Source organism: Salarias fasciatus, chromosome 7, assembly GCF_902148845.1.
Source record: "Salarias fasciatus chromosome 7, fSalaFa1.1, whole genome shotgun sequence".
NCBI lineage: Eukaryota > Metazoa > Chordata > Actinopteri > Blenniiformes > Blenniidae > Salarias > Salarias fasciatus.
The window spans coordinates 13,335,689-13,362,593 of record NC_043751.1 but is presented as its reverse complement, the minus strand read 5'-3'; the positions used below and the strand labels follow the sequence as shown (position 1 = coordinate 13,362,593).

Sequence of the window (26,905 nt, the reverse complement as noted above, 5' to 3'; positions counted from 1 at the left end):
TGTGCAGGTCTTGGTGTCCCACCCCCCCACCCAGGTACTTGAATCACTTCCCACAGTCCAAAACCTTAATGTGAGGTTAACTAGTAATCCTAAACTGTCAGTAATACCTCAGTTGACCTCGGCTAACAGTGGAAGGAAGCTGACTGACACACAGCAGTGAAGTGTTAATAAAGTAGTATAGCAGACAGAGACGGATGATTGCATTTATTCGCTGAAAACAAGAGACATCCATAGAGATGCGTTTAAAAAAAACTAAGGCTGTGACTTTAACGCGTTAGTTACGATTAATTAATTACAGAAATTTTAACGCGATAAAAAAATTATCGCAAATTGTCGCGGAACGTTTGTCACCGGACGAGTTTCACCCGGACATATTTCGCTGTGACACAACAACGGAACAGCTCCCGACTTGGTGAGTTTCTCGTTAAATCTGGCGACTTTCCAAAGCCTCCTGGCGACTTTTTTTGTCAAAAGCGACTAGCAACAAATTTAGCGACTTTTTCTGGTGCTCTGGAGACGTGACAGGACGTCTCGTTCTGCAGCTGTTGTCCTCAATGAGCTGCGGGTGCTGCGTGAGTCCCTCCCCCGTCCCAAAGCACTCACAGGCGGCCAGTCTCACACAGCGCTCCCTGCTGCAGTCAGAGCAGAGAGGAGACCCACACCACTCCTCCACACTTCAAATGAATCGCGTGTGCACAAATACGCCACTGCTCACTTGCTGACAAACCAAGAATAAACAGAAGAAAATTCATTTGTAGTTCTAAACATATTTAGGGTGTTTTTTTTAACTCACATTTTGCTTCTCCCATGACGTTATTCCTCTCTCCTACAGCGTCCATTACAATTACATGCAAATTGCAAATTAGGTAACGACCTCATCTAGCGACTTCTGGCGACTTTTAGGACAGCCAATAGTGACTTTCCTTACTGGGGAGTTGGCAACACTGCTCCTGACAACAGCGCACTACTTGGTCTCATGCACAGAAAATTTAGATTTAAAAAGCCAGCGGATGGCAGCGTGGATAAAACCAAAGCTGTATGCACATTGTGCAGCAAAGAATTTGCATACCATCGCAGCACATCGAGCCTGCTATATCAACTGAATGCTAAGCATGTCGCAGCAGCGACCAACACGCAAGCCTGGCATACAGCTAGAGTTGAAGAGGACGTCACTCCGACTACTTCAAGGACCCTCGCCCAGCCCAACAAAAGTTGCACTAATCAGTGTGTATTGGTTTATTTGTCTTGGTTAAATTCCTCCTTCCTTGCTGAAAAAATGAACAGCGTTTTGTTGCTTAAGCTCATGTATCACTATATTGATTCACTATACCAAAATTCATTTGAAAAAGAAAGGTTCTCACTGATCTCGGGTCAAATATCGATATGCGATTAATTGAGATTAATTAATTACAAAGGCCCTAATTAATTAGATTAATTTTTTTAATCGAGTCCCACCCCTAAAAAAAACACAAGAAATGCAAAACCAAAATGCTCACACCCGGCCTACAGCTGCTCAGGGCGGCTGAGCCAGTGACCCAGTGAGTGACTTCAAAGTAAATGTGTCGCAAAAACAACTCAGAGCTGAAGCACAGGTATGCAACACAACTTTACTGAAACTTTCGAAGCAACATCAATTTACAAACAAGAAAACTGGAGCTCAGTGAACCGAAAACGATTGTTTGAACCAAAATGACAGAAAAAAACTGAGAAAGGGGGTAAAACTCCCAAGGATTGGACCAGCAGTGGCAGGTGCATTTTTTTCCATACAAAAAAATAACTTATGAAATCTTTCAAGTTTACAGGAGTATTGAAACACAGGGCTCCTTGTAAATCAATGATTGGATTTACAGCTTTGCTTGTGTTTTGAACTTTTAATGTTTCAACATTTCCAAATATCAAAGCAGGCATTACTTTGATCGAGAGACAGGAGAAGTACCACTGATGAAGAACAAATAAAAGAGAGCGTGAGTGAGCTGGGGAAAATGCGTTTTTGAATTTGAGTTTTCAGTGTGGTGCAAAATTAAATCAGTCACAGTCGTCATCATGAAAGGCCTTCTCAAGATCGCATCGCTTGAGTGCTGCCTCTCGAAACTCCTCTCGGTCCCTGGCCGGCTCCACGCTTGTAGTTTTGTTGGTAACCATCCTTCATAGATGAAATAAAGGAAAACAGATTTTTTTTTTTTAATAAATCACCCAAACACACTGCAAAGACCCGATCAACAAAGTCAGAGAGCTCAGTGAGTGTTTCTCCCTTACCCTCTGATAATTCCCGTTGGAGTAATCCCGAGGCGTGCTGAACTGAGTCTGTCCATACCCAGAGTTTGGAGTGTTGGCAAAGGGGGGTCGATAGCCATCATAGCCACCTAAAGAGAATCAGGACAACAAATTTAACTCAAGACTCGTAGAAACATGGAACTCATGTAGAAATAACAAGATGTGCTAGACTACAGCTTTCAAAACTAAACCACTGAGCGTCAAAATCCATGGTACATGGAGCAAGTCTTAAAATTAGGTAATAGGCTGCTTCTTTGTCAAGACACCCGCCTCTTCCTTTGTACACACACAGCTACTGTCTGCATGAAGGAAAACTAAACCCACTTTATTATTGACAATTAATTATCACTATTTTCAGGGTCTTCATTTATTTCTAGACTCTAATAAGTTCTGTTCACTGATAGATATTAAAGCTGTAAAGGAGATTTTTGACTAAAGTTTACAGCAGATGGAGACAGAAACTCAAATAAAAAGGAAAAACAAACAAACACCAGTTAAAGAAAACATCATATCATGAAATGTTGAAGGATATTCAATCAGACAGTGTGTTTGTTAACACCGCTACACTCTGTACTCGTTTCAAAATGCTGGAGTTGTTCGTCGCTCACTTTTACACGGTACTGAAATCACTAACTGCTGGTGGCAGCAGTTAATCAGCAACTCGCATTGTCCTGAGAGACCAAATTATAGTGTCTGTCAGTGAAGTAAGAAATGAGAGAAGAACAAGCGACTGCTCGAAGCAGTGAAAGCTGTCAGCATTAAAAACAAAAACAACTGTAGATCTGGTAAAGAGCAGACAATTCATGCCACAGTGTACATTTTACAGTTTAATGATATTTTTTAAAATGTTAACTGGACTTTGACTGATTCTCTATAACAGTCATAAAATGCTTAGTTGCAGTTTTGCAGCCAATTCATGTACCAGATATTGAAAATCAAACACTTCCACATCTTCTGTCAAGAGTTCCCGTTTTATCTGAATAAAAATTTAAGCTAAAACCTTCAAACCGTCACGTACCTCTGAATCCGTTGGACGAGCCTCTGTAACCGTTCATTATTCCCCTGGCGTTGCGCGGTCCGCCTCGAGACATGCCTCTGCTGTTGTAGAAGGACTGAGCTTGCCTGCCGAAGCCCGGGCCCTGCTGGGAGGCCTGCTGATGGCCTCCTGACTGCTCTTGCGAATGGAAGGCACCGACGACTAAAAGACACAGGATTAGATAGCCCAAAACACACTCCAGTCAATTTCCAGGCCTTAAAACGAGAGAACATCAAAGGGAGGGGACGTGGACACAGTGTGTCCTGTGATGCCCACCAGACTGCAGCTGCTCTGACGGCAGCTCCGGCTGCTCCACGGGATGCTGCGACGGGCTGCTGAAGGCCTGGTTGTAGCTGTTTTGGTACTGGCTGGCCTGGTTCAAAGCCTCGGGCTCATTAGCCGGTGGGACGGGGGCATTAAGGTTGAACACCTGAGGGACGAACAAAGGCCGCATTGTGGTGAAGCTGAAAGTGGAGGAAAGGTCACGGGCTCATTAGGCGACGTCTTTCACCCACTATTCTCTGGATTCTTCCACTTCGTGCCCAGATAAATGCCATCTGACGCCAGAGCACTTCAGGTCTAAACAAGAAGCTTCTAATCAGTCAATCTAGTCTGGACTCTGGCAGGGAGGCAAACGGCTAGATTCATCTGCATGACGGGCTTTGATCCCGGTCCAGGATGCAGCACAACATCTGCAGAGCTGCATGACAGCTCTCGATGCTACAGCACTCCAGACCAGCGCACGCAATGCTTCACAGATGCAGGCTGGAAAACACATCGGCATCAGGACTGGCAGATTGTTTTTGAGTCATGTTTACATGAAAAATATGAAGAAAACATTGTGTGTGGCTACCAAGCAAAGACAAGAGCAGGCAGAGAGAGAGAAACAGACAGAGCTGTCATCTGAATCTCAAGCAGGGACTTAATTTTTTTGTTTTTAAACATATACCACAACCTGATCTGTAAACATTTCAACAGCTTTGCTTAAAGATGCTTTACAGCACTTCAATCTATTAAATGCGGATTTTTCAAAATTGAAGTATGGAGCTGTCTGATGGTGATGAAATGCACCAAACTGATGACATGGCTATTTTATAATCAATCACATAGTTATATGCAAAAGTTATTCTGTAATGCAGTCATTTTATTCTGAAGGTTACTTTCAGATCACTTGATGAACAGCAGCTAATGTAATTCTTGAGAAGCTCGCCTTAAAATTCAAAACAATCCATTTTCAGTAGCAAACGCTCATGTTGGCCTGCAGTTCGTAGCGATCCACTTGTCTTTTTTTATAGCTTTCATAAACCTGTCGTGCTCTTTCGTGCAGTTTGTGTGGGCAGATCTGTTGGCATCCGGCAAGGCCAATGAAAGCCCCGAGCACCAACACCACCCTGATACTACAGCTCAGAACAACAACAATAATAATGATGATGATAATAATAAAGAAATAAGTGGTTACTTGATACGAGGCCTCTGGTGGTTCTTTTAGCAGCCTCCCACATCGCTGCTGTGACACATGAGCTGACCGGTCAGCGCTGCGAGTCTAATAATTCACTCACTTATTAAATTCAGCTGAAGTTACATCAGTGAGAAAGTCTGCCGTTATTTTGGTCTGACTTAATCAAACGTTGGATATTTTCCACTCGATGCACTCCTGCTATTTTTATGTGAATTTTTTTTCATGAACAAGATATTTAGGCATTTGTTTGGACAGCCTTACTTTTTATATGTTGTGTATTTGATCAGAAAGAACACGGTCTTGTTTCATAACACTGAGCTGTAACTGTGGATGTAATGAGTGAGGGCCTTACTGTCTGCATCGACTGGAATGGTGCTGCGTTGACGTTGATGCCGCCGCTGTGAGGAGCTTTGGAAACGGGCTGGAAAACCTGCGTCTGGGAGGCGGGGGGGAGGGCTGCAGAAGGCGGCGGCTGCTCCGTCGATAAGGACATTGACGTCTGCTACAGAGGAGGAGGAGGATGCGATTTAAGACGCACTCTACCAGACTAACACAACGTGTTGTGTACTGAAATGGATTACCGGCAGGCAGTAAAAACAGGGTGAAAGACCTTTTGAATACAAGTTGTTGTTTTCCTGAGCTGCGGCGTGTTTTACCTGGATGGGGTCGATGGATTCTGTTGAGGGTCGGGGGTCTGGCGTGTGTGAAGTCTGATACATCGGGGGCGGTGTTGGGGAGACGATGGGGACCTGAAAATGGGTGAGAGCAATAATTAAACACAACCAGAGAAACTCGGCCTGAATTAAGTTTGTCTCTATGCAGCACTCACTTGTGTGGGCTCAGGCTGGACAGGAACGGAGGTGGGTTGTGATAACCGGGATTCAGGGTGAACTGGAACTATTTGAACAAAGTGGGTCAGTTAACCGCGGCGTGCACTGACAGACGTAACTCTGTCGAGTGCACTTTTGATGTAACATACCTGGAGGACACACCATCTGCGGTACGTCCATGTTCTGAGCGGGTTTCATGGGCTGCGCCGACACGATGGCCGGATCAATGGGCTGTCCATCGAACTCCAACATGGAGTCCTGGAAAAAAAAAAAAAAAAAAGTGAAGTGATCGGTACTGTGCGACAACATCTGCAGCAAACGGGAGGGCTTGGAGCTGTAACGCCTCACCTGCATAAAATTATACGTTCCCTGCATCTGCGCCATCAAGTCCTGCACCACCTGCTTCCTGACCAGGGGGTCAGTGGGCGACGCGGGAGATGCTAAATTCATGGGGTGAGTCTCCAAGGCCACAGGGGGCGCTGCAGGCTGCACAGGCGACTGCTGCTGCTGCTGCAACGCGGCGACCGCCTGAGTGCAGAAAGAGAACACAGAAATGAAAAACATGCGCTACAAGAACCAAATCAGAGGAATTTTTCACTTATTGTTAAATCTCAGTTCAAGTCACATTACTTGAAATTAAACATCACAGTCCACGCTGCCTTCACTTGCACAAATACCTTGTTTCTAGTCATGCAGACAAATAGCCAGTGTTCTACAGTGCAAATCAACCGCGGTTCTCCTCTGATAAGAGATCATATCAGAGCGGCGGTCAGAAATCCACCTGCCAGCTTCTACTGAAAAACAATCCATATATGGAGCAAGGCACCTGTTAGAAATCTTCCCCTCAGTTCAAGGAAGATTATTTTCTTGATTTATTGTTGAAGTAATTGAAAATTCAAGAAGGTCATTTGGGAATTGAACCCAGGACCTCTCACACATGAAGCGAGAATCATACTGCTCGACCAACAAGCCGGAGAAGTTGTTGAGAAAGCATTGCTCCTATGACACCGCCTCTTATTTCCACAATAACAGCACTTTGTATCCACCATGACATACACGGGACAGTCCTGCACTGACACCAGCACCTCCTGCTAACTACATGACTGAGTCAAAACCATCGGTAACACTCTGCTCAGTCACGGTCTGTACGTATTTCTCCTGTCAAAAACCAAGAAAAGGTCTCATCTGTTTTCACATCAGCAAACCGGATACCAGACAACTGGTCTGCATGTCTTTCAGGAGATGCTGGGGCCAGATAACAGCAGAGTACCTGAATGTCTGCATTTACAGAGCCAGAAACACTGAATATTCTACGATTCAGAATATTGAGGATTGTTTGTAAAACAGAACTTAATTTCTGAGTCAGCATCATTAAAAGTTAAGGCTGAAGTTTCTTTTTTTAAATTTTTTTTAACAACTGTGAGAATGGAAACTGACAGACAGAACTTGCTGCAGATTATATAAACACGACAACGGCCGGACTGTTTGTTGATCAGTATGTAGAGGACGTTGGGACACAGTTATCCTTTCATACTTTCGTCTGAAATCCAACGGTTTAAGGTGTTCGGGGAGTAAGAAAAGTTCACCTCAAAATTAGCATACCTCCGTTTCCCTGGTCCAATCATCGCCCTGCTCCTTCTCGCTGCCGCTGTACGTGCTGTCTGGAATGAACTGTCTGTTTACGAACTGCAAAGGGGGAAAAAAATAAAAAATAAAACGTCGGCACAAACTTATGGAATCAACAGATTTTAATCAGAGAGAGATGTGGCCTTTACTCTCACCTCTGTTGTTTCCACTGAAATGGGCTCTGTGAACTCCTCAATTATTTCAGTTTCTGCAAGGAGAGAAATTCAGCACTGATTCCTCAACTGATTACATTAGCATTTTAATAACAGTTTTATACAGCGTGACTTGAGCGAACAACCTGAACCTGGATCAACAGTCTGCTCTTCTGCTTCTGACGATTCAGTCACTGCTGCTGCGGCGGCGGCGGCGGCGGCGGCGGGCTCCTCCTCTTCCTCGTCCTCACACACTCCGTTCTGGTGCGATGGAATCCGGTCAAAGTAGCCACTCAGCAGAACCTGGTCCAAAGTCTCTCTCAGTGCCTTGTCTAGCAGGAGGAGCCAAACGGGAAGCATTTTATTCAACGGCCAAGCAACTGAAGCACACATTTAACTTTCAGTATAACAGTGCAATGCAATTCTGAGACATGAAGGAAGGATTTTACTGAATAATGTGCAAGAAAGGTGTAACAGATATCACCTAGAACGCAAGCTTTAATGCCACTTTTTTTTTTTTTATTCTGGCAGTACTCCACATAACTCCTGCATTTAAGATTCTCACTTTCCAGTGTTAGCATGGCACTTCTTTCCTTCGGTGTCTTGTGCTTCAGGTTTGCAGTCCTGACGCTCTTTCACAGGTATGACTCTGCCGTCATCAGTTATCAGTTAAGGTGACGACTGGACGATCTGAATAAGGGTAAGACTGAGCCAGTTCTCATCACCAGGATCTGGATATGGCTCCGGAGATCTGACCGGTGGAACCACAGGCGACATGGCCGCTGGCACCCTGCCTCGCTGCTGAGTCAGGATAAGCCCACAGCTCTCAGCCCCCTGAGCAGAATGCAGCAGTGTGAAGCTTGAGGCCAGACCGCTGAGAATGCAGTAAACCAATATACCCGAGCCCTGATTATTCACTTCACAGCACTGCACACATGCTGCATTAACAAAACACACTGCACATGCAACACTAACACAAGACTGGCTCATGGCCACGATGACTTTTGACAAGGAGGTACTGTTTTGAACTGTTGCCATCTCATTACCTAACAGCGGTATTACTTGATTGCATGTGACAGATTACTTATGGCCTGCCTCAAAGTGACGGGAAGCTTCCCGACGACTGCGGTGTCAACAGGCATCTGATCAAACGTTCTGCCAACAATTTTCACCACCAGCTGGGCTTTTAAAGAAAAGACAGTTTGTCTTGAATAATGAAACTCTTTTACATAGAAGTAATCTCGCTGCCAAACGGGACATGTTTCCAATTAGTGTTTTTTAATACCAATCAATGAAACCAAATTGGAAGTCAACCATTTTATGGGTGGCACACGAAGTGGCAAGAACAGAAAAACAAGATTACAATTACAAATGGTTCTAGTTCTTGTGTTCAAGGCAACTGATTTTTTTTTGCAATAGTTAACCAGTTAAATTTGACTTACATGTGGTTCCAACAACCGCTTTGTCTTTCCCTTCTAACAGGTCCCAAAGGTGCACGGATGCTTCTTCATATTGGTCAGCCAACCTGAGTGGAGAGACACCACTTTGAGACTCTTCATTTATAAATCATGTGTTGCATTTTCCAGTCACAAAGATATATGTCAGCGTGATTTATGCTTCAGTGTTGAATCTAGAAACACCTTGGGCAGTGCAAAAATCTGTAAATAAATTACTTTTTGCACTACTAAAACAGGTAGACCCGATTCTCGCCTGTACCAGGGTTTAAATCCCTCCCCACTATCTGTCTATTTTTTTTCTCTCCTATCACCTCACCCCAACCAGAACAGCAGAAAGCTGCCACCTCTGAGTTTTTCCTTTCCACAGTCGCTAATGCTTGCTCATGTGGAATTGTTGGGTTTTTCTCAATAAAAGCACCTGGAAATTACTGTTTTGTTTGGCGTTCCATAAATAAAGTGGGAATGAATCGATGGTGTCACAATAGAAACGGAAATGTCAATCGAACAAATTCATAACAAACCGGTTAAAAGAAGGAGATTGAGAGCAGAGGAAGGAGGAACAAAAGCCAGCTTCAGTCAAGACCAAAGCTGTGGCTCAGTTAGAGCAGATCATCTCTCAGTCAGTGGTTGTGTGTTCACTCCCCCATATGTCAAAGTGTCCTTCAACAAAACCACCAATATGGACGTGACTAACATTGTCATAGAGACACTTTAGGTGCTGTTAATCAGTGGGAAAGAAATCCAGTAACCATTTAGATTAAACATGAGGAATTTGAGTTTTTAGGTTGTTCATCATTCTGACAAAAAGTTACAAGTAGAAAGGTATGGTAGGTTGTTTATCCTACCTGATGTTTTGGTCACGGTCTGGCCCAACTAACTTGTAGAACTCATCAAAAGCAACAAGATCTTCATCTGTTAGCAGTGGTGAGCCACTGACTCCTTGCTTCAGGTCTTGCCGCACGGTGTCTTCTCCCAGCCGGTCCAGCAGGAACTGCAGCTCCAGAACCGTCTTCAGCCTCCGCTGCTCTGCCTCCTCCCGCTGCAGCTGCTCCCGCCGTGCAGACTTCTTCACCACCTTCTGAATCTAAAGAAAAAAAATGTTAGTGCTTGGTGTGACTGGCAACTCTGAAGGTACATTTAGAGGATGAAGTCATCTTACATCTTGTCCCAAAGCGATGAAAGTCTTCTGCAACTCTCGAGCAAATTCCAAGTTATTCATGACTTCCTGGTATTTTGAAAGGGCTTCCTAATAAGGTGGAGAAATCAATGTTTCACAAAGTTAAAGAGTTTCAGGATTACAGATAATAAAAATATTGAAGGCTTCTGTACACCCACCAGCTGATCCTGGTTGAGACCCTCTCCTTTATCCTTTTTGACTTGATAATCATCCAGTTTGCTCTGTAATAAAGGAAAATCAAAAAAATGAAGAGAACACTCTCAAGCCTTATCACAACAAGCAAAGAGATCCGTGATATCAGTGCCTATTTAGACTCTTCAGCAATAAACTGCTTCAAACTGTCAGAAAGAGTTGTTAGAAGATGTGGAACCTAAGAAGAATCCTCACCTTTTTCTTTTCCATGTTCCGAACTTTCTTGTCGATGACACACAGCACTTGCTTTAAGACGTCAGACTGTCCACCGAGTGCAAAATTGCCCACTGACCCTGGAGCGGATCCCACATCTGGGCTGGCAGATTGCACTGTACTGTTTGCATTCATTGCTGAGGGCATCTGGAAAATAAAAATTGTTAAGATTTAACTGTTGGCTGACAGTAAATAGAAGGTTTCATCAATAACACAGAGGACATACTGAACATTACTCATCAGCATATGCACAGACCTGCCAAAACCATCTCAACAAATTTGACTTGAAGCAAATTATGACTGCATTATGGCAACTGGCACCAGCATAAAGAGATTATAACGTCAGCTGTATGTTGATGACTACACACAATTACTTGAAATAAAGCATAGATCTAGAGCATGTGAAATAATACACATGACATAGTTTGGATAATTATTGGCGGAGATCAATGTTTAACAATAGCAGCATTGTGCTCGATAGTAATTCATCCTCAGTGGCCTTGACTCAGCTCTTATCAACACACAATCCCCGATCTCGTATTACAGTGGACTGAAGCTATTCCAGGAAATCATAGATAGCTAAATCCACATTTTTTTTTTTTTTTTTAAAGTTGAGCGAGCTTTACTAAGAAACAGTAAGTTATATTAGCTTCAGTTTCTCGTCAGTTCAAGATAACATCACACTGGGCTCAAATCAACTTTCAGCAGGGGCGATGGCCTAATCCAAAGTAACGTCATGCTGTGTGATGTGAAGTAAAGGGGTATAATAGCACTTCATGGAAATATCTGTTGGGGTGGGATGTGGCAGTATACGCTACGGAATACAGGCAAATGCCAAACCTATCGTGTTATCCATTAGATAGGAAATAAAAGCATAATAAAATAGCTATAAGACAATACTGCAATAGATGTGCCAGTCAGAAAATATATGAAGCATCTAAACTGCTTTCCTGTAGCAGCTGCTAACTTTCGCCTCAATTGACTGAACTGGAGGGAAGATGTTTGGGGGCGCTTCGAGTTATAATCGTCAATATAATCTATACTGAAGACAAGCTATATTTGTCCCTGTTGGTCTCGGGTCTGTGACCGTGTGATGCCCTAACGGGAGTGTCCGGCTGGCCGGCGTAACCTCGGAGTATCTAGCACCGGCCGCACCACCGCTAGCACACATCTCTGACTTAGCATCTTCGAGCTACACCAACGCGTGCTAGCCAATCGCCGGCCGGCTGTGCCGTTACCTTGACATTACAAGCCCTCATTCACCCACCTTGATGCTATAAATCCACAGGGGAGCTGGCTATCGAAATATAGGAAAGGTGAAGTTGTTATTTTGGTTGTGTTGCTTTAATTTCGCTTTCTCTCTAGTGTGGGATCCGCCCCGCCGGCCTCACCGACAACTGAGACGGTTCGAAAGACGGAGGAACTCTTTATAAAAGCGAAGGTCCGTTTTTAGCTACCCAAAATCTGCCTGAATAAATAAACAGTGGAAAAAGAGCGGAAAAAATATGTTTTACTTCAAAACATATTTAAAACTTGAAAAAAGATATTTATTATGTATTTTATATACAAAACGGGCATTTAATATTGTAACTGATTTTTTAGAATATTTTATTTATGGACAGGCACGATTGTTGCCAGCCTCTACACAGAAAATCTGCACAATCATTAGCTTTGATTAGGCTGCTATCCCGTATCTATCAGAGACCTCAGCGACGGACCCCTGGTGGACGTATCAGCCGCCATATTGGATGAGGACTTGCTTTTCCTTCAGTGTCTTCACTAAGGAAAGGAGTCTTTACACAACTAAAGAGAAATCTAACAAACAATATGTGAACCTTTTAGAGCTTGTAAAACACTTACACATTAAGTAATAAATTGTGGTTCACATATTTCAAACTTCGGTGAACTCTCAAAATTTATAGCCTCCAGCCACATTCATGCTCCAATAAATTAATGATGGCTTCCTTGATTTAAAAATTCCCAGCTTGCTTCTGTTGCTAACCCAGCCTAATTCTGTCTAATATATCTGCTGGCTATGCAAACATTCAACAGATGTTAAATGCAATAACAGCATTATAAATGGCCACACACAAGCAAAATTATTGTTTGATCTTATGGGTCAAATTTTGTTTGATGCAGTACCGTGAGATCTGTTTTAAATCCTATGACTTTTAACAATTGCAGACTGCAGTAACCACAGACATTCTTTGTGAGTGCTGACACTCTATCCAACATGGCCACATGTGCCAGAAGTCAATAGGACATCTACTGCATCCATGGGTTTCTTATACAGAATGTGTGCACAACAACAGCTGTCCTATGGCACTGTCTGTCATCAGGCATTTGTGATCAGGGAGGCCAGTGACACCAATGCAATGTTTTTGCAATGCCAATCATTTCCACATTTTAATTAAGAACCACAACTATGAAATTTGCAAGAGTACCAGTTTGCTAGGGGGTGGGTGGAGGGTGGCACCCAGAGCACTGCCATTCTACCTACCAGAAATTTGTTGGAGGTTGCACTGACCATAGCACATCTGCTGAAGGCAAGTCATAACAACAACATAGTAATACCTAAATAAACAATATGTCAGTACATTGGAATGCAGAATAGAATAGAGTAGAGTAGAATATACTATTTATCCTATGGGGAAATTCTTCATAGTATTGCTCAACACAGCAATGGAAAAAAAATGCTATATAAGTTCATCTACCATAGTGAAATATGAATAAATAGTAATAGTATGTCAAAATATCAAATAAGTAAAAATAAATGTATAATAATTTGTACAAGGCAACATTAATATTGACAAAACAAAAGGTGAATAAATATAAACACAGGGAAGGACTTGGGTTGTGTTTCTTTGGAGTCTACTCCGGTTTCCCACCTCAGTCTAAAAACATGCATCTGAGGTTAACTGGTGACCCGAAATTCCCTCTAAGTGTGAAAGTGAGTGTTTATGGTTGTCTGTCTCTGTGTGTCTGGCCACTTATGCAACCTGTGCGGGACCCTGTTGTAACCCTGCACAGGATTAAAGGATAGAAGATGGATGGATGAATGAAAATTTAAAAGGCAGGCTTAGTGTCCTTTTGAGAGGGCAAGGCCACCTACCATCTTTATAGATGATCTAGTGGAGACCTTGTCTTTATCAGATCTGATGTGATCATATCTGGTGAAATTTTGTCACACGTCCTATTTTCTTCAGTAAGACTACGGTGCCTGATACCAAGCCAATTTGAGGAGAAAATTATTTTTGTTTGAGGGGCAGACTAAAGTGGTATTCTTAAATAAATCTGGCCCCAAAAATGATCAGCAAGGTTTACAACTCAAGGTGAACCATCTGGCCGTCTCATCAGAAAATCATTAGGTGTCACAGGATCAGGGTCAGCAATACTAGAGTACACATAACTTCAAGGTTTTGAGTTCAGGGTGCCCCCACTCGAGTGAGGACAGTCCTGTGTACATTCTCAAGCACTGGCCAAGCACCCACTGTGGTGTTGAGAGCTGTCTTACCAGAGTACATTTCTCTTTCCCACACAGCACCAAAGTGAGGGGCAACTGGTGTGATGAACTTAGCGACAAACTTCTGGTTGGATAGAGTATCTTGTGTGTGTGGTGCTCGGTCAGCAGTAGCCTTTCTTAGCTCATTTTCTGCACCTCATAAATTAATACATTGATCTGAGATTATTTCAGCAGGTGTGCGCGGCTGTGCAACAAATCTCCTCAGTACCATGAAATGATAAATGTCAAGGCGAGAAGAATAAAAATGCATCGCTCTCAAGGTCAGGCACTGAAATACGACTTCTCACTTTTGCTCAATGCAATAATTTTGACTTGGAATGGTCCAAAACAATCCATTCCAGACTATAAATAAAAGGTTGTCTTCAATAAACCGAGATGGTAGACTGGTATGTCGGCCATCCAAGGGATGCCTCACCATCTACAGTCAGGACAGTTTGACTGATCAAGTCAAACAGCTTCTCTACCTTCCAATATCCAGTATACTCTACACAGATCTGCAAATAGTCGCTCAGGCACAAGCTGATCGTAATACTGCATCAGCAATATGATGAGTGGATAGTGTTGGTCCACAACCCAGTTTGGCTCTTGGGATCCAACACAATGGGGAGTACTGGACCCTATTCTAGGTCTGTTGCTGTCACGTGTGCAGGGTGGAAGGATCCACGTGCAGGCAGCCAGGTGGAGTTCATAAAGTCCTTTATTTCCAGAAACACGGGGATCAGAGGAACAAGCAGGGTTGCGCTGGTGCAGGCACAGGAAAAAGGAACACACGGAAAGACCCACAAGGAGCTGACAAAACACACCAGGGAAGCCGAACTTAAATAGGGACAGACACAGGTGTGGCACATTAGGGGGTAACACAGGCCAACATGAGGAGCAGGCAGGTGACTTGGCAGGAGAACATAAGGGCAAACACAAAACAGGACCGGAGCGCCCCCACATGGCCGCAGGGGCACAGGGTGTGACAGTTGCCCTTCTTCATCATTCCCTCCCTAGAATGAGTTGCTCTGACTCTTTATAAAAGGCACACTGCCTATTCTTGGTGGAGACAGCATCTCTTACTTGCAGAAGGAACTGTAATTCTTCAGGGATGTTTTCACTCTGTATCTTGTGGTAATTTTGACATTCTTCAGCTTTGAGGTTTCCTCTACTTCTTGCTTCCCTGTGCAAATCTACAGCACCTAATTCAAGCCTTTTATGATATCAGTAGCTGGATTTCTCTCTGAACATGGCTCTAATGTGAATCCATTATTGTTCCATTAGTACAACTCAACAGCAGGCCAGCCTAAAGGAGGGGTGGACTCCGTGATCATTTGATGTTCAAAGGTGGGACAGATTCATAGGCCTGCTCTGATGCATCGCAGAAGATGCATCTGTCTGGTGATGTCTGAGATTAACCTCAGCAAGAGTACAACACCTAGGCAGAACTGCTTGAGGAAGGGTGTGTAACTCACTCTGCATTTTTCCCCACTTTCACGTTCATGTCAGGGAGATGCAGTGGGTCATCTCAGTCTCTCTGTTTCTCCCAGAAATGTTGAATTAACACAGGTGGCAACATGCACCCAAGATGATAATAATACTACTATTAATAATGCATTTTATTTGTGAATCTCAAAGTACTACAAACAACATCCTAAAGCTGAAAACATAAAACACTGTTATAAAAATAAATAAAAACTGCAAAATAAAAATGTTTTCAGTTCCCTTTTGAAAGATTCAGCAGTCTGTGGTGCCCTCAGATGGTCTAGAAACAAATTCCACAGGCGGGGTGCAGCGAAGCAGAAAACCCAGTCACCCATGGTGGTGAGTTTGGTCCTCGGGATATGAGGGTGCAATGAATTATTTTAGAGAGTGTGTAGTGGTGAGAGGGGTGAGCAGTTCTTTGAAGTAGGGGGAGTGCGTTGCAGTGGATGCATTGGTAAGTGAGGAGGCAGATCTTTTGGCAGAAGCAGGGAGTCAATTGATAGGAGTGTTGTGATGTATTCATGCTTTTTTGGTTTTAGTCTGGCAGCGCTGGCAGTTATGTTAACAGAGAGACAAGCAACTGCACATCTTCACCTCCACTGCTGTTACAGCAGTGGAGGTGAAGATGTTCAGCAGTGCTGTTGTCATCACATGGTGTTATTGAGCATATAATGCAAAAGAAGGACTGCATGTTGTGCCGGAGAGGTGAATCATTTAGATTAGAAGGCTTGTCACAAATCAGATTTGCCACAAAAACCTAAGCAAGAGTCAGTCCTCTGAGGGGAAGTAAAACTGGAGATACGTGACTTTGATTACCCCACTGATGGCAATGGTAGCAACCCCAACAAGGGAGAGCAATGAGAAGGTCCTGTAACAGGAATATGTTCAGACTGAGACCTTGATATTGACGAGAACAGTTAAAATAAGATCCAATTCTTCTTGTAGTGACTCAATATGTGGTGCAAGATGAACCATGACTCATTTTCCCATTTGAAGGTTTCTTGGTGTAGTTTCGCCACAGTGCCAGCTAATTGGATTAGCTTCTTGATCTCTGCACATCAGGTTGCAGCATATACAGGTGTTTACTGAGGCGCCAAGCAGTATTAAGCGTTAAACAATATGTTGGGCATGACTGACTCCTGAGAGGCTTGGAGAACAGGTAGAAGGAGTGTTGCATGATTGTTGGTCTCATCAGCCTCCATGCATGTTGTTGATCCCTCTGTCTTGCTTGGAGTGGATTACAGTTTTTACATGTATCTCTATACACCTCAGTAGCTCAGCATTTTCAGGGGTACATTATGTAAACACTGTTGGGGTTCAAAATGTCTTTCTATTGTTTTTATGGGCCTCTTTGGAGTCCAGTCCAATTTGTTTGGACTGCAGCTAGTCCATCTGGGGCGCAAACCATATTTTTCCAACAAATCCCTTCCCATTTGTGAAAGATCACTAAGGAAGATCAGTGAGGGGTCTGCTGTTTCTTCAGCTTTCAGTTGGAACCTGACGTTCAGAAACACGGTCATCTACTGGCAAAAACTGGCTACCAAACAATGTGTATTCAGTGAAAATGTGTCCTGGTGGAGTTGGAATTAATTCAGCACAAGAGGGGGCCAGCTTCCCATTTCCTTTTTTATTTACGCCATAATTCTACATGATGACTTCAGTGAGAATCTACAACATAAATAGTCATGAAAATAAAGAAAAAAAAACATTGAATGAGAAGGTGTGTCCAAACTTTTGACTAGTACTGTATTTGACAAATACACAGAACATCCAGTATTTACATTACACACATAAAGCAGTTTAATGCTTACATTAAAAAAATTGGCATAGTGGTTAGCACTCTCGCATCATGAATTGAATGTGAGGGGTTTGAGTCCACTCTGGGGCAGCGTGGAATTTGCAAAGGTTCAACAAATCAAGAACTCAATATTAATCAACAAAAGAAACTTATGCGTTTGTATTAATATTTTTGTTTTGTTCACGGCTGAAAATAACACGAGTATCTAACTTATTTAATTTATTTAACCAGATACAATTCCTGAAAACAACAACTTCCTTGTGTAATAACAATAATGATACAGTTAATCAAATATTACATTTTATAGAGTTTAGTTTTCTTTCACATCCTGTGTTCATGTTCTACACATCACCAGCCTGACGTGCAGAATGCATTTTTCTCTGAACCAATATACAAAGTAAATTGATACAGCTGTAACGAGGTGGAAAACTCTTCTGTGTCATCAGAAAGTGGAAAAGTGAACATCCCACAACAAACATATGTATGTATTCTGCTCCAGTTGTTTTCATGGGAACTGAAATGTGCACTTATTCAAGCAGATCAGCTTCTGCCAGCTTCAGGCCAGAACAGTCTCTGTTTTTTCGTAACAGTAGGTGGCAGTAAAGTTCAGCAATATGATCAACAAAAGGTTGCTCATGCACTTTAGACAAAGGTCAAACTATGACCTGCTACCATTTAAAAGAATGTGGACTTAAACAATGTTTTCTGTGCTGAAACAAATCAGTTACTCATTCAAGTTATTCCTTCTTCACTCCAAACAACAGAGATCCATTCCAGTTCAGAAGACATTAAACATTTATAGTGCAAACTGCTGTGATATCTGAGTAGTGCCCAGGTAGCTCCCTCTCTTTGTACCAAACATGATCACAGTTTCTTGAAGGAGAACCGAGTGACCATAGCACCAGAAAGAATGTGCAACCAGCTCTCTTTTGTTTTGCCAAATACAGGAAGCAGTTAACATGGCTGCAAAGCCTTTTGATTGCACTGTTCCACTGAAAGTGTTTTCTTTGAGGGATAATACTGATTATGGGAGGTTCCCAGGGGTGAGTGAAGCTCCCTTTCAACGAGTGACTCATTTCCGCAGCCTGCTGTATTTCAATCAAGCACCGGCCGACCAGCCGTTTTCCAGAACCACTGCAGGGCGGGCGCTCACCTGACCTCTGAACTTCACAGAAAAATCTTCTTCTGAGCTGAGGCACGGCTTCCTCAGCTTTCTGCCTTTATTGACAACGACGTCTTGCTAGTTTTACTTGAAGGCTGTGGAAACTGTAGCCAACATTTCACCTTAGATTGTGCAGGAAGTGGTTGATTTGTGCTTTTGCTGGTCCTTCGTCAGTGTTATCAGAATGTCAACATTATGCTGTATTTCAGGAAATAGCTCTGCGAGCATATTCCTACAGTGGTCTTGATGTATAAAAAAAACCAATTTAAAAAAAAAAAATCCAGTTACCAGAAAATCCCAAAAGTCTTTGCCAGTTGAAGTTTCACTCGTACCACATGCACCGCAACCTTGCATTATTTTTTGGAAGAAACGATAATAACTCAACAACTGTTGCTGAATCTTTCGGTTGACTTTGCTGATTGCTTGAGTGCTGATAATAATTCCAGCTGGCCTCAAAAATCCACCTTGTTTTCAACTCCACAATGCTTTTAGAACTAGCCAGGCAAAACAGGAAGTTGAACATGAGTGACACCACTTCCCTGAAGTTTGTCTCCGTTCTTAACCGTTTGCTCCCAAAGCGTCCTGCAGACAGGAACAAGAGCAGCTGAAGCTCACAGCAGCCAAGTGTATCGGATTTACAGAGCAGGGACGACGCTAAAGGACGCAACGCTTGAAAATATTTCATCTGAATGCTTCTATTGTAACAACAATGTGATGAATTCATCTGCAGTAAGTGCGTCTCATTTTGAACATTTACGGGGCTTTAAAACACAGATAAGAGTTTTTACAGGCCGATGACAACATGTCAGGGTTTTGATGTTTCTTCTGTGGTGTCAAACCATCTGGAGTCACTGATCTGTCTGGGAAGCCATGTGAAGGGTGCCATCCTGCAGGGGGGGGGTGAGGAAGTGAATTCAATGTGCACCCCACAACACCCCCCCACCCCCGAGGACGTTTCTGCATGCCAGTTGCATCCTCTGGGCTTTTTCAGTTGACTCCACAGGAAGTACTGAATGACTTTTTGTCATTTCTTCTCTCTCTATCTCTTACACACAGGCGCACAAGCTTTTTTTTCAAAATTCATTTTACATTTGTTCTCTTCTGTATGAGTCATGAGATCATTTTACTCTGATTATTTTAACTACACTTTTGTTTTTCTCTCCTGAATTGCTTGGTTTGCGTTGGGCTTTGCCATTAAAGCCACTTTGTAAACTACTTTGGAAACTTGAAATTGAACATAAACAGAGACTTTAGGGTCACTGGATACACTGCTTAAGGTCTTTGAAGCTAGCAACCAGTTTCTTTAGAGACATAAGAAACCACAAATGTTCAGAACTTATTTCATTGGCGTTCTTGCTTTTGTTCAAAAAGCAAACATGCGATTTCTATCAACAATCTTAGACTGCATTTCTGAGATAAGGGTGATAGTTCAAATAAATATTTGCGTGACTTTAAAAGAAAAGAGTACAAGAAATTAGAAATCATATAGCTAATTTAGCAAAAAAAAAAACAAAAACAAAGAAGACTAAAGATAATTTCTGATTCTGAAAGCGGTCCCATCCAAGTATTTGGTATTTTAACTGACTCCGGACCAGCAGAGCTCCTGTGCCCCCTCCACTGTGTGTTATATAAAAAACAGTAGTTAAATCCCATTGCTGAAATGCTGCTCATGTGAAGGATTTGTAGTTTGAGCTTTATCTTTGTCAAGCTGCTTTGTTTTCTTTGTAGCTGGCACAGCGGCGGTGCCCACGCTCACCTTGCTCCCGGGCTTTCTCAGCTTGGTATTCGTCCAGTGGGCCTATCCCAGTCCAACAACTGTGTGTAGCCCAGGGACGCTCACAGGCCACATCTAGACTCTCTGCGCCGTTTCTCCACCGCATCTGGCCGGGAGCCGGGCCCTGGGCTGTTGGAGGTTGAGGTGCTTTATCTCTCTGCCCAGTCCAACTGCTGCCTGTGTCACTCCCTGCTGCAGGCAGCCTCACAGCACTGGCAGCAGATAAGAGAAGGGCCCACAGCGGCTGCAGTTCGAAAGAGAAACACACTGAAGACATCAACTATGTGAAACTATCATTGCAATCATTCGTCAAAGACAGTCTTCGAAATATCTTACTCTATTTAGCACTCTCTTTTTCTCTTACTACAGTCGGGTGCTTCCGAAGGGATCAATGTTGCAAACTTGTGATCTGATATCATGTGATCCATGCAGCCATTTCTCTCCAATTTTATTATGACATTTATCTGAAAATAAAACATTTATAATCAACCTTCAATGTGACACACTTTCAAACTTCATATTACCAATAAAATATGAGAAGTGTTTCGTCATTAAGCGTTGAAAATATGTATATGTTTCATTTACACAATAAAGTATTCTCGTGTGTAGTTTAGAGAAAATGTTTGAGTGTATGTTGACCAATTGGCCATGGAACTGAAAAGAGTAAATGAAGAGTCAGCAAAATATGACTCAAAAATGAAATTAAAGTGAATTTACCTTTAAAGTATTTCCCTCAAAACTGATTAAACACCCTTAACAATCTTCAGGTTCTCCTTCCAAAAATAGGTTCTCACCACTTTCTCCAACAATTCCCAATTTATGTTTACAAGTTCCTGATAACCAGGAGTAACTGAAAAAAATGTCACGAGTATATTTACATTGAAGTTTGGTTCTTGTAATGGACTTTTTTTTTTCCAAGGAAGCAACTTACTCATACTTGAGCACAATAGTATTTACTATACTTTGCTTCTTTCAAATTATAATCTAGGTTTATTCTATCACAGTACTCTCTGTTCAGTATCTGCATTTGTTTGAAATTGTGTAATTTGTATGCACTCAGATGGTGAACAGAAGTAGAAACAATTAAATGTTTGCTGTTGACAGTAAAAATAAATGCCAACAAATATAATATAGCATTTCAGGCAGTTTCATTGTGGTTTGCTTGTATTTACAATTGGGCAAAATGTGGCAGTAAGTGTATTTGTACACATTTCCCATACACTTTCTATACCATGAACTGAATGACACTTTTTCCTTCAGGGATGTACATGGTGACTCTGGTCTGAATTATCAAAACTCAAAGAAAACACACACAGAGAGAGAGTGTACTAATAAGACCCGCCTCTCTGTATCTGCTTGCCCATCAGGCCTGTGTAGAAACAAAGCCTATAATGAACTCATTAGTCTCAGTCACGACCCGCGGCTCCGCCCTGACGGGGCACCATGTGCCGCGTTAAGCTGTCGCTTTAAGACCGTTTCCCCCCATTGTTCAGCAGTCGTGAGCAGAAGAGGGAAACGAAAGCAGAGAGACCGGGGGGTGCCCGACGTATTTAAAACACGATGCTGCCGCTGTCCGCCGCGCACATAATACCCGCTGCAGCCGCGGCTTCACGAGGAGGAGCGCGTCTGCCAGAAAGACGCACTTTACGCACGGGCGCGCGACTTCTGATCGCATCGGAGCTGTTCCATAACCCGCCGAGAGCTTGATGAAGAACAACAAAAAAAATTGATGCTAGACGTGGAGGAGATGGAAGTGTCAGGGCGCGCTGCTGCCCTCATGAAACGGTGACAGTGTCCCTCCATCAGCGCTCAGCCTAACACTTCTCGCCTTGCGGGCCATTTCGACTGACTCCGGAGGATCCCGGCGGAGCAGGTGCGCCCGCCTCACAGGTACGGCGGGCCGGCTGCGACTCCCATCTGCCTCCAGCTGGACAGCGCCTTTCGACATGACATCCACGATCGAGAGGAAGACACTGGAGGCCAACGAGTGAGTGCATTCAAAAATATATATATATATATATTACGCTATTAAGTGACAGGTCGAACGTTCCGTGTTAAAGCTGTTGTTATTTAATATTGCAAATCTTCATCTGGAAGTTGGAGAATATTCTGTCACCCAGTTTCGTGTAAAAGGGACAATATGTGCCTCTCTGCTCTATCAGCTTCAGTATAACTTCATGACAGCCTTCATAAGTGCGTGTTGAGGCTGTATGGAGTCTGCGAGGTGCAAGCAGGGTTCACAATTATAATTAATTACACTTTTCTCCAGAGTTTTCACATCACATGGACATCCTCCATCTGATGGCTCCCTCAGGTGGACAGGAACAAAATACAATTTGCTCAGAGAAGATACAGTACTGTGAGGGAGTACTTTTAAAAAAAACCGTGTTTAAGAGGATATAGTTTTTTAAAATCACTCAATAACACCGGTATTTGGTGTGACCTCCTTTTGCCTTCAAAGCAGTATCAATTCTCCTCGGCACACTGACATACTGATTTTAAAGGAACCTCCACTAAAATTAGTTATTTTCAAACATTTTGGAGAACTAAGTGGAGATACAGTCTGGTTCACAACCTTTCGTCTCTTCACATAAATCCACATATTTATGTTCACATCAGAGTTAAGTGATGGCCACACTATTGCTTCAAAGGACTCTTATTCTTTGTAACACTATAGGTGATTGTTTGGAGTTGTTTTCCCTCTCCTAAAGAATAAATTTAGTTTGGATGAAACAGTAAAAATGCTTCTATAGACATTAAATACTAAAGTGTGTAAATCTTTGCTTAAATAACTTGAAGAAAAAAGTTGGATGAAACGTCACCGGCTTGGTTTTCTAACGCTCTCCCCTCCTCTCCAGGGAGCCGGTGGACGAGGTCCTCCAGATGCCGCCGTCTCTGCTGACGTGCGGCGGCTGTCAGCAGAGCATCGGGGACAGGTTCTTCCTGAAGGCCATTGAGCAGTACTGGCACGAGGACTGCCTGAGCTGCGACCTGTGCGGCTGCCGCCTCGGTGAGGTGGGCCGCCGCCTCTACTACAAGCTGGGGAGAAAGTTATGCCGGAGGGATTACCTCAGGTCGGTCCGCTGACGTAATGTCCGAACACTGAGTGTCGATGATGACGTATTCACATTTTTAAGTTATGTATAATACAAAGTAAGAAAAAAAAAGTAGATGTTGTCGGTCTCTGTTCCACTCAGGCTGTTTGGGCAGGACGGCCTGTGCGCTTCCTGTGAGAAGAGGATCCGGGCGTTCGAGATGACGATGCGCGTGCGGGACAAAGTTTACCATCTGGAGTGCTTCAAGTGCGCCTCTTGCCAGAAGCACTTCTGCGTGGGCGACCGCTACCTTCTCATCAACTCTGACATTGTGTGCGAGCAGGACATCTTCGACTGGACCAAGCTCAACAGCAGCAGTATAGTTTAGAAGAGTCTCTCTGTCCCACGTGATGAGGCTGCCTTTCCCTCTGGCTTTATCGTGGAACTGACGTTCATATGGAATCGTTTTAATACAAAAAGGGAAGTTACTTCTCTTCTGGGGACGAGCCGAGACTGCACCAGCAATAACACACCTTCGTATCAGAGGGAGCAAACAAAACTTCATCTCAAACATGCAATACTAGTTATTTCTGATACACTGGAGTTTTTACATTTTTAGCATTGAACAAATTTATAATTTTTTGTCACATTTGTTGTAGTCGAACACTGTTGCAGCATCTCAGTCTACTATGAGACATGAAAGTGATCTATAACTTATTTTTATAGATATGTAATCGCTTCATATTTTGCTAATCATGTTGAAAATGGGAACTTTTCCTTCAAATGTGAGCTATACACCAGTTTTTATTTCTTCATGACTTTAATATGCAAACGTATTTGTTTGCCAGCAAAATGTCATCTTAGAATGTTTGATTGATGTGCTGCATTCAAAGCTACCACTGGTTACTTTTAATGCCTCATTATACACTATAGCACAAATCTGAAGAAAATCACTGAGAAACTACAGGCATTGGAATTAAACCTTATGAGGTTTTCATGAATAGGAAGCAAAACCCATTTGAAGAGTCAGGATCAGACTGATTTCTCTGCATTGACGTGCTGCAGAGGCAGAGTCTCCTAGTGGTAGAGAGGAACCATGCAATAATTATCTCACTGACTTTTTAAAAGTTTTCAGCATCTCTTTTGTAAATTTTAAGCAACTTACTGGATGTACACCCAACATTTTGGATATGGACTGGTCAGTTTATTTAATAAATAACACATTTGAAATGTTCTGTGATGTCTTTTTGTTATTCACAAAGAATAATTTATACTTCCTGGATGCTTTTTATTTAGAAGGTCACATTGGTTGTGTTTGAATGTAAAAGATTCCAATTCATGATTCAGTTCTCCTTTTTTCTTCGTTGTTCGGTATTCAAAGATCACACAGAGTGCTTGAAAAATAGATGATGGTGTGCCCTTTGAAAGAGCAGCAGACAGATTCAACCTGCATCTTGGTAGTCATTACAACACACAGCAACAAAAAGTGAAATAACAGAAAAAACAGTCTGAAACTGAAACTAAGAGTTCTACAAACCGGCATGATGTCCCTCTTCCGTCTTGATGGAACACAGAGGAGTAATAATTGACTCACACCACGTTAATCTTTTCTCCTCTACAAACAGACAGCCACACATTCAGATTCACCCCACGGCCTCATTTTAAAGTCATCATTTACCCTGCGAGACATGCCATCAGAGGAAAACACAGAGAAGAAAAAACAGAGAGAAGATGCAGAACTGGGCTGTCTGGGAGAGTGAAATGACTTGCTCCTGAAGGATTTAGGATTACACTAAAAACAGTCACAGAAAGTTAACTACTTTGTATTTGTGTTGCTTGAATCCTGATAAATCCAATAGAATTATCATTTAAGATTAATTATATTCTTTATAGTCTCACTTCTAAACATCGTAAAATTGCTAGAAATTTCTTTTTGAACGACGAGTGCGACTAAAATTACCAGATAATACAGCCTCAGCATGCATCAGAGTGAGACATCAACACAAGGCCCGGTCACGATTTGGATTTTAGCCACAAGAGGTCGCTAAAGCATGGATATGTTCTAACTTTTGATAGAAGAGGCATCTCTTTGAAGAAGCCATTTTTTTGGCTGTTGTTAACTGTCTTTAGAGATGTCACTCTCAGTTCTCTTTTCTGGACACCCAGCAGAGTTCTGTTACATTTTTCAGCTTCAGTGTGAATAACTGACACGGGGGCTGCTCCTGTGTGTTTATCCAGGAATGAAAATGTCTGAACACACTATAATAGCAAACAATTTACAACCGAGACCAGTTTAAGCACAGAATCTGCAGGATGACTGTCTGAGATCATCCTGCTCAAAGAGATACTTGTGGTAAACTCAAGTTTTCCCACAGTACAGAAAGAAATATGCGGAGTCTGCACACAGAGGGACGCCGGGCCGACGCTCATATGAAGAATCGCCCTTGTGGCATTAAGCAATGCTGGAAGAATGGCAGCATGGAAAATAAAACAAGTTTGCTCTCTATTTAGCATCAGGCTATATGTGTAATTAAGAGCTTGGCAGCAAAAAATAAACAATTTAGTCTGCAATCACAAGACAGTTAATCCAGAGTTTTCACAAATACATTCAGTACTATCATTTGCAAATGTAACCACACCTTTTTGTCCTTTTCTTCTTGCGCGCAGTGCTTACTGAAGCAACCGAATGTCCTGAGCTACAAGCCCTGTGAGACAAAGATGGAAAACACATCCTGCAGGACAAAAGCAGCCCACCAGGGGGTTCAGTCCAGTCACCTCCATGATACTGCAAAGTATAAAGACTATGAGAGAAGGACAGATTTCTGCTAACATTGGTCTGGAGACAGTCAAATTTAGCTCACACAGTTTAAAAAGGAATTCAGGCATTTTTAAGTGCAGGAAATGTAAACATTTTAAGAACACACTTCTAGTTCTTCACATTGAAAGAATAGGAATATTCCAGTTATTTCCTGGTTTGGTGTAATGGAGCGCGTGGCCCCGGAATTAAAATGAGCTTGAGTGGGAGTCAAATGGTGTGAAAGTACACACACATTATTTCAGTCTGTTTAAGATAATCAACGATGAATCCAGTATTATAGATCAACGTCTATAAATCAAAATCAACATATCTTTCAACAACTTCCCCTTCAAGCCTTTTAAGCTGAATTCCTCATTAACAAACACCCAAAAGCAGAAATACTCTACATCTAGGTGCTCGAACATTAAATCCCGAAGGAGTTTTTTCTTTAAACTTCTACAAAACTTTGATTGCGAGACCAGGAGCCTCAAAGCAGAACACCGAGTTAAAAACTGTGTTGTATTCTTAATGTGCTGCTTGGAAGAGTTCACAGGGTTTAATAAGTTGTAGACCTGAGCAGCAGGCAGGTCTCATCGTCAGAGCCTTCACACACACACACACACACACACACACACACACACACACACACACACACACACACGCAGCACACTGGCCTACAGAGACGCTCGGCATCGGCCAAGCGGCCTGCGTTCCATCGGCCCCTTCTCCTCTGTTGCCCCGCAGGCTGAGCTTTGCCAGAGCACCGCGCCGACTTGCTCAGCAGCCTCAGCAGGACTCAATAAAGCCCTGTACCGCTTGTGTCATCTTTACCAGCTGTACACAAGGCCGGGAGTGTAGGGCCGTGTTTGTGTGCCGAGGGAGGCCTGTTTCATCTCCAGTGCCCTGTCACAGCAGTCCTGTATGGGCAAACCTAAA

The 26,905-nt window shown here is 42.8% G+C and overlaps 2 protein-coding genes across 8 annotated transcripts; one reads left to right on the top strand and one right to left on the bottom strand.

The window, feature by feature from the left end:
- Positions 1-1,593: 1,593 nt before the first annotated feature.
- On the bottom strand, positions 1,594-11,829 carry LOC115391811 (caprin-1-like). Of its 7 annotated transcripts, none has more exons than XM_030096166.1 (18): positions 11,684-11,829; positions 10,399-10,563; positions 10,170-10,232; positions 9,994-10,080; positions 9,680-9,918; positions 8,820-8,902; positions 7,524-7,709; positions 7,381-7,433; positions 7,202-7,285; positions 5,948-6,127; positions 5,749-5,857; positions 5,599-5,666; positions 5,426-5,518; positions 5,122-5,271; positions 3,587-3,740; positions 3,293-3,472; positions 2,257-2,363; positions 1,594-2,143 (listed from the first exon to the last, which is right to left on the bottom strand). In XM_030096166.1, the coding sequence occupies exons 2-18, from the start codon at positions 10,561-10,563 to the stop codon at positions 2,057-2,059; spliced, it is 2,088 nt and encodes a 695-aa protein (XP_029952026.1). In that variant the 5' UTR covers positions 11,684-11,829; the 3' UTR covers positions 1,594-2,056. The 7 variants fall into 7 exon arrangements, with proteins under 7 accessions (XP_029952026.1, XP_029952027.1, XP_029952028.1 ...); XM_030096167.1 differs by having other exon boundaries at positions 5,122-5,268; XM_030096168.1 differs by having other exon boundaries at positions 5,599-5,660.
- A 10,253-nt stretch (positions 11,830-22,082) lies between these two features.
- Positions 22,083-24,388, top strand: LOC115391820 (rhombotin-2). The gene is made up of 3 exons (XM_030096183.1): positions 22,083-22,124; positions 22,996-23,211; positions 23,335-24,388. Exons 1-3 carry the CDS (start codon positions 22,084-22,086, stop codon positions 23,558-23,560), a joined length of 483 nt encoding a protein of 160 aa, XP_029952043.1. The 5' UTR covers position 22,083; the 3' UTR covers positions 23,561-24,388.
- Positions 24,389-26,905: the final 2,517 nt, after the last annotated feature.